Genomic DNA, 10,884 nt, shown 5'->3' on the forward strand with positions numbered 1-10,884 from the left:
CAGAGGCGGCCGAGCGTGTGCAACCCTGGGGGTAACACGCAGAGCGTTGCACGGATGGATTCAATAATCCATTGCTGTACTGCCACCTGCTGGCCACCTCACAGCCCCAGCCTATCACGTCCCGCCACTAGCCAGGTTCAAGACCTGAGTTCTGACGAAATCGGGCATATTCAAGGTGGTGTGTCCAGAGCGTTTATGCAAGAACACGCTGCACACTTTGTACCTCATTAATATTGTATGCACAATAAGCTGTTGCAACGGCAACACTGATAGACGATAGATATTATTTTTTAAGTTGCATAATTGACAGGAACAGTCGGTCCAGTAGATAGCGTGATAACTATTGCGTGTGTGTGTGTGTGGGTAATGATACAAATGTACGGTTGACCTTTCTTGTCTAATACATGCTTGTGTAGACTCCACGCAGCCGACATCGGAACATCTAATCAGAGGCCGTAATAGCTGCCGGTTTTAACCGTTTGGACTCTCAAATGTGGAAAGAGAAAGAAAAAACCTCAATTATTTTACCCGTACAGACGTCGCACAGCCGCAGATAGGCAAAGCGCTGGGAAAAAAAAACCGAATAAACCCAACGAGGTTACGGACTCGCTGTGAATTCTCAGAATGCGGTGTTTCGTTGCCTTCTGGAAATGCAGCATTAATCTGTAAGCTTATCAGGTAAATACAAAGGGCACACGTGGCAAAGAAAATTGCCTGTCAGTTAGCCGCAAAGTTGGCGGGGGCAACAGCAATCTAAGAACTCCGACCTGCCCAAGCCCATAAACACGTGGCAGAGGTGTCGTTTTATTGTCTGATCTGTTCCCTGTTACCGGCGCCCTCACCCCTGCCCCCTCGCCCCGTAGTTCATCGTGGCCTTCGTGGCGAAGGTGCTGACGGGGCAGATGAAGGAAGTGGACGATCTGCGCGAGTTCGACGTGAATGAGCGAGTGAGCACGGGCCCGGAGGGGGAGGCAATGACGCAGGGGGAGCGCCGGTCTCACGCGAAACGCGGCAAAGGAAAAGGGTGAGTGAGCGAGGCCGCTTCGCCGCAGTTTCCATCCGAATCCATCTTTCGCTCCTCTGCACCTCTCGCGTGGCTCTTCCCAGTTTTTTCCTTCCGTCAATCGAGTGAAAATCGGTTGAGCACATGGGTAGGATGGTGTGCCTTTCCGGGCCCTTCCCCCCTCAACCATTATATATACGGAGTGGTAGCTCTTGTAATCTCTCATTTACTTGATACAGCTGTCCTGGCTGTGACGGTTCCACCTGAAGACGGAAGCTTGTGTTGCCTCCGAAACGTCGTGAATTTTTATTTTTTTATTTTTTTATTTTACTTTTATTAATTTTAATTTCAATTTTTTTACCTACGTGACTTTACCGAAAAAACCTAAGAATATGAACCGCACCTCTGTTTAAAAGTTGATCGCACTGAAGACCGCAGGCCGCACGTCCACCCATCGCCGTTTGTCATTTGTTTCTCACTCGCAACACCGGTTCCGCAGCTGTCAACTCAAGAGGGAAATGTTGAGCAAAGATTGCAAAGTGTGTGACCACAGCGGCTTCGTGAACTCGCCGTTGCGCAATGTAGAATAGACCAAATACCAAATGTGCACGCTTATTTTTTTAGTCAATGGGCTTTTTACTCCCCTCCTCCATCCCGGATTTTTCCACTCGCACTATCACGGCTGTGCCATCAGAACAATCCAGAAGTGGAGGCGCATTTTATTTATTTGGACAACGGCACTGAAACCGCGCACCAGTTTTTGTAATTGTCATGATTTAGAATGTTTATTTATTTATACTGGTAGGAACCTCCTGGTTCCACCAGCCCATAGGGGATTATTGTTTCTGTCCGTCCATCGTGCAGGGAGGGGCTGGGTGGGAGAGGGTGGGGAGGGGCTGGGTGGGGGAGGGTGGGGAGGGGCTGGGTGGGGAGGGTGGGACTGGGTGGGGGATGGGAAGGGTGGGGCTGGGTGGGGAGGGGCTGGTCACCCCGTGGTGCCCTTATAAAACTCAACGTTTAACCTACTCATGCCGGCTTGTGCCCGCCCTCAAATCACGATCATCCCGGATCTCTTCACCACCTGGACTAATGCCTCCCCAAGCCAATGCCATCCGTCGTGGTCCTGCGATATATAGCGGCGAGCGATTGAGCATCGGCACGCGAGCGGTTTTAACCGCTCCGTCTCCGTGGTGGACGTCGCCTCGGGGCGTCCGTCCTCCCCGCTTTAGCTGCCACCCTGTCGTCAGTCTCGCTCGCCGGCCGTCGATCGTCCGCTCCAGCGACAACGTGTCCTGCCCCAGCCCACGTTGTTTCCTCATTGGCCAACGCGACGTCTGTAACGTGCATTTGGCTGGCCATCGAACAAAGGCGGTGGTCACCGCATGGCGTGCTTTTCAGATGCGCTCCTGTGGCCGTCTGGAACGCTCTTCCTTCCGATATTAGGAAGCCACTGGAGCTATGCATTTTTAAATCGTCTAGATTGGGAACTCATTTCTTTCTAACTGATTTTTGTGTTTAGTTTGTTGTTTTCCCCCTCCGCACCTCCTATTAGCACGCTTGGCTACATATGGTGCGAAAAAAGTTCTACGTAAAAAGTTCTCTAATCCACGTGACCATCTTTCTGTTTTCTCGCTGTAACCGCAAGCGGACACTTTGTCAATGCCCAGTATTTGCAATTCATACGTCATAGCAGGTAATATACACCGATTAAACACTCTTCTTAAGGGATAATGGTATGTTGACTTTGCACCGTCCTGTTCAGCTTTCCAAAATCTATATATGCTCTCGTACGGCTCTTTTAAGTCATAATTTTTTTAATCGGTCCACCTTCAATAACCTCCCGAAGCACGCACACGCACATACACACACACACACGCACATACACACACACCGCTCTGCTGTGGCCTCCACTCGCGTCCCCTCCGACAGATTCCCTCGTTGGCTTGGCGAACTTTGTGGAGCACGCGCGTGCCACCTCCGTTGTTGTTGTTGTGTACGTCTCGTGCGGATTTATCGGTGTGTTCGGCAAAGCTCGCGCCGAAATCACAAACCTCATCGGCGCTTTCTCCCCCTTCCCCGTCGCGTGCAGCGAGGCTCAGGAGAACGGCCTGCAAAGCGGCGGTGGCAAGAAGCAGCAGTGAGTGCGAAGCGCACGCTGCTCGGAGGCGCCCCTGCGACTTCTCCCTCTGCGCGTCTCCGACAAAACCATGGGGGGGGTGGATCCGGCCGCACAAAAAACCCCAAAGTTTCTTTCCCCAAGCCACAGCCACCGTCCTCCCCCTTCCTCCGAGGGATTTGGTTTGCTCCACAGCTGACTGCCGGTCTGCAAGTGTGAGAGTTGGTCACGGACCATTTCATTTGAATCGAGGTGGGGATTTTTTTCTTTCATAATTCGTGTTTGGGGAGGAAGAAAAAAAAACTGGCGTTCCGTCCAGCTATTTGCTTTCCAGCCGGCGTGTGGCCATGCTGTTGTTGGCTGGGGGAGTGGCGCACTTGTGCCAAGAGTCGGAATTCGCGGAGTCAAAAACGAAGACGCGGGGGAGGTTTAAAATTGTTTTGTTTTCCAGCAGCGGTCTCGTGCTTGGAGACGGACGCTTCCATTGCGACGTCTTTTTATCCTCAGCAGGCAGACTTCTGTCAATGACAAACCCCTTTTAGTGAGCACCGTTGTGGTGAGTAAACTTCACGTGTTTTTTAATTGACATCTCTCTCCGCACAGCGGACGACACTGTTTACAGAGTACGTGTCATTTTTTTAAAATATTGCTTCATGTGTTTTAAAAAAGGAAACAGAGAAAGCGTGAGAGTTAATCATGGCCCCCCTCCCGCCCCTCTCGTTTGAAGCTGCTCTTTAGAGACATCTGGAGCCCGTGGTTGTTATTGCACATTCGCCACAACAGGAGCGAATGTGTTGTCATGCCCTCTGCCCCTAGTGAACAAATGCGCCCTCTTGTGGATCGATCCCGGCCTTTGCGTGCGAGCGTGGCTCCTTCGAACAACAACGACACAAATTGAGAAGCAAACGAAATGAAAATGAGGGGGGGGGGGGGGTCCTTTGCTAGTGGAGTGGGGGGCTGTCAGGGGTTAGGGGTTAGGGCTAAGGTCAGCACGAGGTAGACGGGTAACAATTCACCTCCACTTCACGTGTGATTCAAGGAATTGTTAGGATTCTGAGTAACGTTTTTTTTTACGAATGTTTTTTAAATTCCCATTGTGGCTTGTTTGTTTTGATTGTCGTTCCGTCGACGTGATTTGCATTATTAGTTACTACACGCATAATTTTTTTAAATGTATCATGAGCTGCACGATCGCTTTTTAATCGATGGGTCAATGTTTGAATGGTTCGTGACAGTGATAAGTGTTGCTTGTCGGTTCTGGATCGGTTGTGTTTCCGGCGATACTACAACGATGTCACACATGATTAAATCAGCGATAATCTTACTGCCCGCTTTGCAAGATATATCACTATTATCTTGCCTCATCAGAAAACATTCTTCAATATTTATTTTCCTTCCAGAAGGATTATTACATGGTTCGGATCGACGGCATAGTTGGTTATGTAACGCCACCGTTATAAGCAATCGGACACATTTTTAAGTCCTGGCAATTTCCGTCGACTCGTGATGGGATTGTGTTGAGCGAAACTGCAGTCGAAGATCTTTGAAGGAGCAGTATTCTTAATTCTTGATCAAAGGACTTCAAATCAATGAAAACAACAATTAAACAAATTGCAATCGTACAAGGAACTGTTATTGCGATACTCATCCTAATTTTAATATCGTATCGCGATCATGAAAGTTTTTTTAATATAGTGGCAACCCCGGGGTTAGGCATTAGCTTCGCGTTCGGTTGGCTATCATGTGCTGGGGCTCCTCAAGCTGCTTGCCATCATCACCACCACCACCCGGCTTTCTCGCTCTTGCGCCGATTTCATGTTCATCACTGACATTTGCAGAGTCATATTCTTAGGTTTTTTCCGGTAAAGTCACGTAGGTAAAAAATAAAAATGTATAAAAGTAAAATAAAAATAAAATAAATTATGTTACTTTTATTAATTAATTTTTTTTTACCTACGTGACTTTACCGAAAAAAAACTAAGAATATGAATCCTTGCAGTCACGAAAGCTTCAAATCTAGAATTTGCAGAGCCGCCAATGCCAGGCGGGGTGGCTGGGATGGGTGGGGGGTCCATGCAGGGGTGGCTACGACATCACGCACACACGCGTACACACAAGACACGCGCACGCACACACACGCGCACACATAAGACACACGCACACACACGCGCACACATAAGACACACACGCACACACGCGTACACACAAGACACGCGCACGCACACACACGCGCACACATAAGACACACGCACACACGCGCACACACAAGACACGCGCACACACGCGCACACGCGCACACACGCGCACACACGCACACACGCGCACACACGCGCACACACACGCACACACACGCACACACGCGCACACACAAGACACGCGCACACACAAGACACGCGCACACACACGCACACACGCGCGCGTGCATCTATCCCCCAAGGCATCGTCAAGCTCGGCTCCTGGTTTTGGCCCATTAATCACAATGACCTCTAATTAAGCCCCATCGGAGGAGGGGGGGGGCTGTGGATGGGAGGGACGGGTTGTGAGCGGGCTTGGCTATGAGAAGATTAATAGTGGGGGTAGGGGGGGGGCACTTGAAATTGTGTGGGACAGAGTTTGCACGACGCTTTTGCAACCTTTCCAAGTCTGGTGATGACCAAATCTACAGTCACATTAGCATAAGGGCGCCCAACCTCAAAAGCCAAGCGGGTTAGAACCTCGTGAGGTCTCGGATGGGTGACCACCAGGGGCTTGCCAGGTGTTGTGGCCAGGAGATGGCAGTGGTGAGTGTGTGTGTGTGCCCCCCCCCCCCCCTGACTTGGTAGTCTGGTGTTTGTTTTGAATAAGGGCAAACACTCATTCATGGAATTGGCCAAACGTGCCAAAAGCTGTAGGACCTTCCTGAAAAGAGAGCCTTGAGACTCACGCTTTCCTGGTTAAATAATTTGCATTCATGAGCATGTTGGTGTGTTAGACGTACACCGATGGACGATTGATGAATGAAGGGTGTGTCCATGTTGACCGCTGGCCAGACGAGTGGCGGGTCGTCTCGCAGAGATAGCGGTCAGATGTCCAGTCCAGGGCCTGAAAGCGGTGATGAACTCCTGTGAACAATGACTAGCAAAGTCGCACCGCAGTGCGTGAATCGTGTGCAGTGAAACCCGGTGTGTTAGTTGCGGTCCGGTCTTCACTGTGGCCCTCTCTCTCTCTCTAGGAGAGAATTTCCCCCAGTAAACGTGTCCCCCTTTCAATCCCTAAACCCCCTTTCAGTGTTACTGATCGGGAACGGGCGTTTGGAACAGCGGTGTTTTGTTGTATTAAACCGTGGCAGGAATTAAACAGTACAAACATTGAACTTTGTGTGTTTTTCCCACTTTGTTTTTGGCGTTCGTGTTTTATATTTGGGGAAGCAAATTGACGTTTTATTCACCCTGGCCAATCCATCCCAGGACACGGCATGTGTTCTGTTATGAAAACTACACAGAACCTAAACCAGTTGTGACAAAACTCACCATACCAGCTGAGCAACACAAAATGCCCGAATGTGTATCGATCATCCTTTGGGTGAGAATGGCAATGATTTATTTTCAATTGTGCCACAGAGTGGTGGCGCTGCGGTTAGGGCACCGCGCTCTCATCAGCCCATCGATCCGAGTTGTTTTTTGTTTTATATTTTTAGTTTTTTTTTCGGTAAAGTCACGTAGGTAAAAAATAAAAATTAATAAAAGTAAAATAAAATAAAAATCACGACGTTTCGGAGGCAACACAAGCTTCCGTCTTCAGGTGGAACCGTCACAGCACGATTGCTGTATCAAGTGAGAGAAATACCAAGAAAACAGTATTTGTACATATATACTGGTTGAGGGTGTTTGTTTGTTAATCTCGGCCAGGGTTTTTCCGCGGAGTGACATCTGAACGGGTGTCTGCTTGCCCAGCTTGGCCAGGCATGCCTCCGTAATCCTCAACCCACCCCCCGTTACCGACACGGTGTCAGGAGGCCTTCATCCAGCAGTGGATAACCGAGGGGGCGGTAAGTGAACGGACTAAAGCCACAAGTCGTCCATGAGTTATCGTCCCAAGGGGATTAAAACTTCTCTGCGGAAATGGCGTGCGGTGAAGGGCGAGTTCCAGACGAACGTTTCTAGCCGAATTCGGGCGTTACTAAATACGGCGAAACAAACATTTAGTTGTGTGTGTTGTGGTGTGAGAGCGTTGTGTGTGTGGTGTGAGAGGGTTGTGTGTGTGTGTTGTGTGTGGTGTGAGAGGGTTGTGTGGGTTGTGTGTGGTGTGAGAGGGTTGTGTGGGTTGTGTGTGGTGTGAGAGGGTTGTGTGGGTTGTGTGTGTGTGTGGTGTGTGTGTTGTGTTGTGTGTGCTGCGGTGGTGTGTGCTGTGTGTGTATCTGTGTGTGTTGTGTGTATCTGTGTGTGTGTTGTGTGTCTGTGTTGTGTGTTGTGTTTGTGTTGTCTGTGTGTTGTGTGGTGTGTGGTGTGTGTGGTGTGGTGTGTGTGTTGTGTGTGTGTATCTGTCTGTGTGTGTGTTGTGTGTGTGTGTGTGGTGTTTGATGTGTGTTGTGTGTGTGGTGTGTGATGTGTGTTGTGTGTGTGTGGTGTGTGTGTGTTGTGTGCGTGTTGTGTGTGTGGTGTGAGAGGGTTGTGTGTGTGTTGTGTGTGGTGTGAGAGCGTTGTGTGGGTTGTGTGTGGTGTGAGAGGGTTGTGTGGGTTGGGTGTGTGGTGTGTGTGGTGTGTGTGTGTGTGTGTGTGTGGTGTGTGTTGTGTGTGTGTGGTGTGTGTGGTGTGTGTGTGTTGTGTGCGTGTTGTGTGTGTGGTGTGAGAGGGTTGTGTGTGTGTTGTGTGTGGTGTGAGAGCGTTGTGTGGGTTGTGTGTGGTGTGAGAGGGTTGCGTGGGTTGTGTGTGTGGTGTGTGTGTGGTGTGTGTGTTGTGTGTGCTGCGGTGGTGTGTGCTGTGTGTGTATCTGTGTGTGTCTGTGTGTGTTGTGTGTATCTGTGTGTGTGTTGTGTGTCTGTGTTGTGTGTGTGTGTTGTGTGTGTGTGTTGTCTGTGTGTTGTGTGTGTGTGGTGTGTGTGTGTTGTGTGTGTGTATCTGTCTGTGTGTGTTGTGTGTGTGTGGTGTGTGATGTGTGTTGTGTGTGGTGTGTTGTGTGCCTGTTGTGTGTGTGTGGTGTGTGTGTGTGTGTGTGATGTGTGTTGTGTGTGTGGTGTGTGATGTGTGTTGTGTGTGTGGTGTGTGATGTGTGTTGTGTGTGTGTGGTGTGTGTGTGTTGTGCGTGTTGTGTGTGTGTGGTGTGTGTGTGATGTGTGTTGTGTGTGTGGTGTGTGATGTGTGTTGTGTGTGTGGTGTGTGATGTGTGTTGTGTGTGGTGTGTGTGTGTTGTGTGTGTGGTGTGTGTGTGATGTGTGTTGTGTGTGTGGTGTGTGATGTGTGTTGTGTGTGTGTGGTGTGTGTGTGTTGTGTGCGTGTTGTGTGTGTGTGGTGCGTGTGGTGTGTGTGATGTGTGTTGTGTGTGTGGTGTGTGATGTGTGTTGTGTGTGTGGTGTGTGTGTGTTGTGTGCGTGTTGTGTGGTGTGTGTGGTGTGTGTGTGTGTGTGTGGTGTGTGTGTTGTGTGTGTGGTGTGTGTGTGATGTGTGTTGTGTGTGTGGTGTGTGATGTGTGTTGTGTGTGTGTGGTGTGTGTGTGTTGTGTGCGTGTTGTGTGTGTGTGGTGCGTGTGGTGTGTGTGATGTGTGTTGTGTGTGTGGTGTGTGATGTGTGTTGTGTGTGTGGTGTGTGTGTGTTTGTGTGCGTGTTGTGTGTGTGTGGTGTGTGTGGTGTGTGTGTGTGGTGTGTGATGTGTGTTGTGTGTGTGTGGTGTGTGTGTGTGTTGTGTGCGTGTTGTGTGTGTGTGGTGCGTGTGGTGTGTGTGATGTGTGTTGTGTGTGTGGTGTGTGATGTGTGTTGTGTGTGTGTGGTGTGTGTGTGTTGTGTGCGTGTTGTGTGTGTGTGGTGTGTGTGGTGTGTGTGTGTGTTGTGTGCGTGTTGTGTGTGTGTGGTGTGTGTGGTGTGTGTGATGTGTGATGTGTGTTGTGTGTGTGGTGTGTGATGTGTGTTGTGTGTGTGTAGTGTGTGTGTGTGTCTGTGTGTGTGTTGTCTGTCTGTGTGTGTTGTGTGTGGTGTGTCTGTGTCTGTGTGTGTGTTGTGTGTGTCTGTGTGTGTGTGTATCTGTGTGTGTGTGGTGTGTTGTGTGTGTGTTGTGTGTATCTGTGTGTGTGTGTCTGTGTGTGTGTTGTGTGTAGCTGGGACACATCTGGGATGAGTGGAGTGCGGTGAAGAGGTGCAGCGCCGCAGATTCACAGCGGCGACGCGTCCCTCGATTCCGTGCCGCTCAACTACATCGCGAGTTTTTATTTTATTAAAACCAACCCGTTATTTAGTTAATGATGTCTGGTATTTAACAATAAAACAATCATATTCTTGGTTCTTTCGGTAAAGTCACGTAGAAGGGAAATAATAAAATAATAACATAATATTTATATAAAACATAAAAAAATTCTCACAACGTTTCGACTGCAACACAAGCAATCGTCATCAGGTGTGAAATCCACAGCAAGAAAATTTGACTTTTGTTTTCAAATATTCTTGCTGTGGATTTCACACCTGATGATGATTGCTTGTGTTGTAGTCGAAACGTCGTGATACATTTTATTGTTTTATATTTATACTAGCTGTACTACCCGGCTTCGCCCGGGACTTGTATCTACCACGGCCGGCCGCCTTTGTCTCCCCAGTGGCGATGTTAATACGCTACAGCAGTTACTCGTTTGAGGCAGAGTCGACCTAGGGGAGGTTAAAATAATCGTCACCGGTGGTGGCCGTGAGCGGGAATCGAACTGGGTTTGCCGTGTTGGTAGCGCAGCGTAGCGTTAAGCACTACACCCACCGCTCCTCACACACCACACACGCACAGACACAGACACACACACAGACACACACACAGACACACACACAGACACACACACACAGACACAGGCAGCACGCTAAGCACTACACTACCGTTCCCCCTACACAACACACGCGCGCGCGTCCATAGGTACACATACACGCGCTTGCTGCAGACACACACGACTTTCAGGGTGCGTACGGCAGTAAACGACTGAAATAATAAAGCGGCAATGCTGTGTAAGGAACGCCTTAGACCCGCATTACACATTTGTGTAATGCGAGCGTAAACACACAAACACACACGAACACATACACAATACACACACACATACATGCAGACACACAGACAGACACATAACACACATACATACACACACATACAAACACAGAAACACATACACACACATACATAGACACACACATACACATCCACAGACGTACATACACACATACATACAGGCACGCAGACATACACATAAACACATACAAAAAAACCCACATACATACACACACACATACATACACACAAACACATGCACACACATACATACACACATGCATACAGACACACAGACATACACATAAACACATACACACATACACATGACCCGGCTTCGCCCGGGACTTGGATCCACCACGCCCGGCCGCCTTTGTCTCCCCAGTGCCGATGTTAATACGCAACACCAGTTACTCGTTTGAGGCTGAGTCGACCTAGGGGAGGTTCAAATAATCGTCACTGGTGGTGGCCGTGAGCGGGAATCGAACTCGGTTCGCCGGGTTGGTAGCGCAGCGTAGCGTTAAGCACTACACCCACCGCTCCTCACACACCACAC

At 49.4% G+C, this 10,884-nt stretch overlaps 1 protein-coding gene across 1 annotated transcript in view; it reads left to right on the top strand.

Moving 5' to 3' along the window:
• Positions 1 to 6,471, top strand: part of LOC133354099 (ceramide synthase 1-like) — a 31,327-nt gene extending 24,856 nt beyond the window's left edge. Inside the window, exons 6-7 of the mRNA XM_061570672.1 lie at positions 864 to 1,024; positions 3,093 to 6,471. Of these exons, the coding sequence (XP_061426656.1) occupies positions 864 to 1,024; positions 3,093 to 3,144 (213 nt within the window). The 3' untranslated portion in view covers positions 3,145 to 6,471. The remainder of the gene's footprint in view (positions 1 to 863; positions 1,025 to 3,092) is intronic.
• The last annotated feature ends 4,413 nt before the right edge of the window (positions 6,472 to 10,884 follow it).

This window comes from Lethenteron reissneri, chromosome 46, assembly GCF_015708825.2.
Source record: "Lethenteron reissneri isolate LAM-NWPU_2019-01 chromosome 46, ASM1570882v1, whole genome shotgun sequence".
Classification (NCBI taxonomy): Eukaryota; Metazoa; Chordata; class Hyperoartia; order Petromyzontiformes; family Petromyzontidae; genus Lethenteron; species Lethenteron reissneri.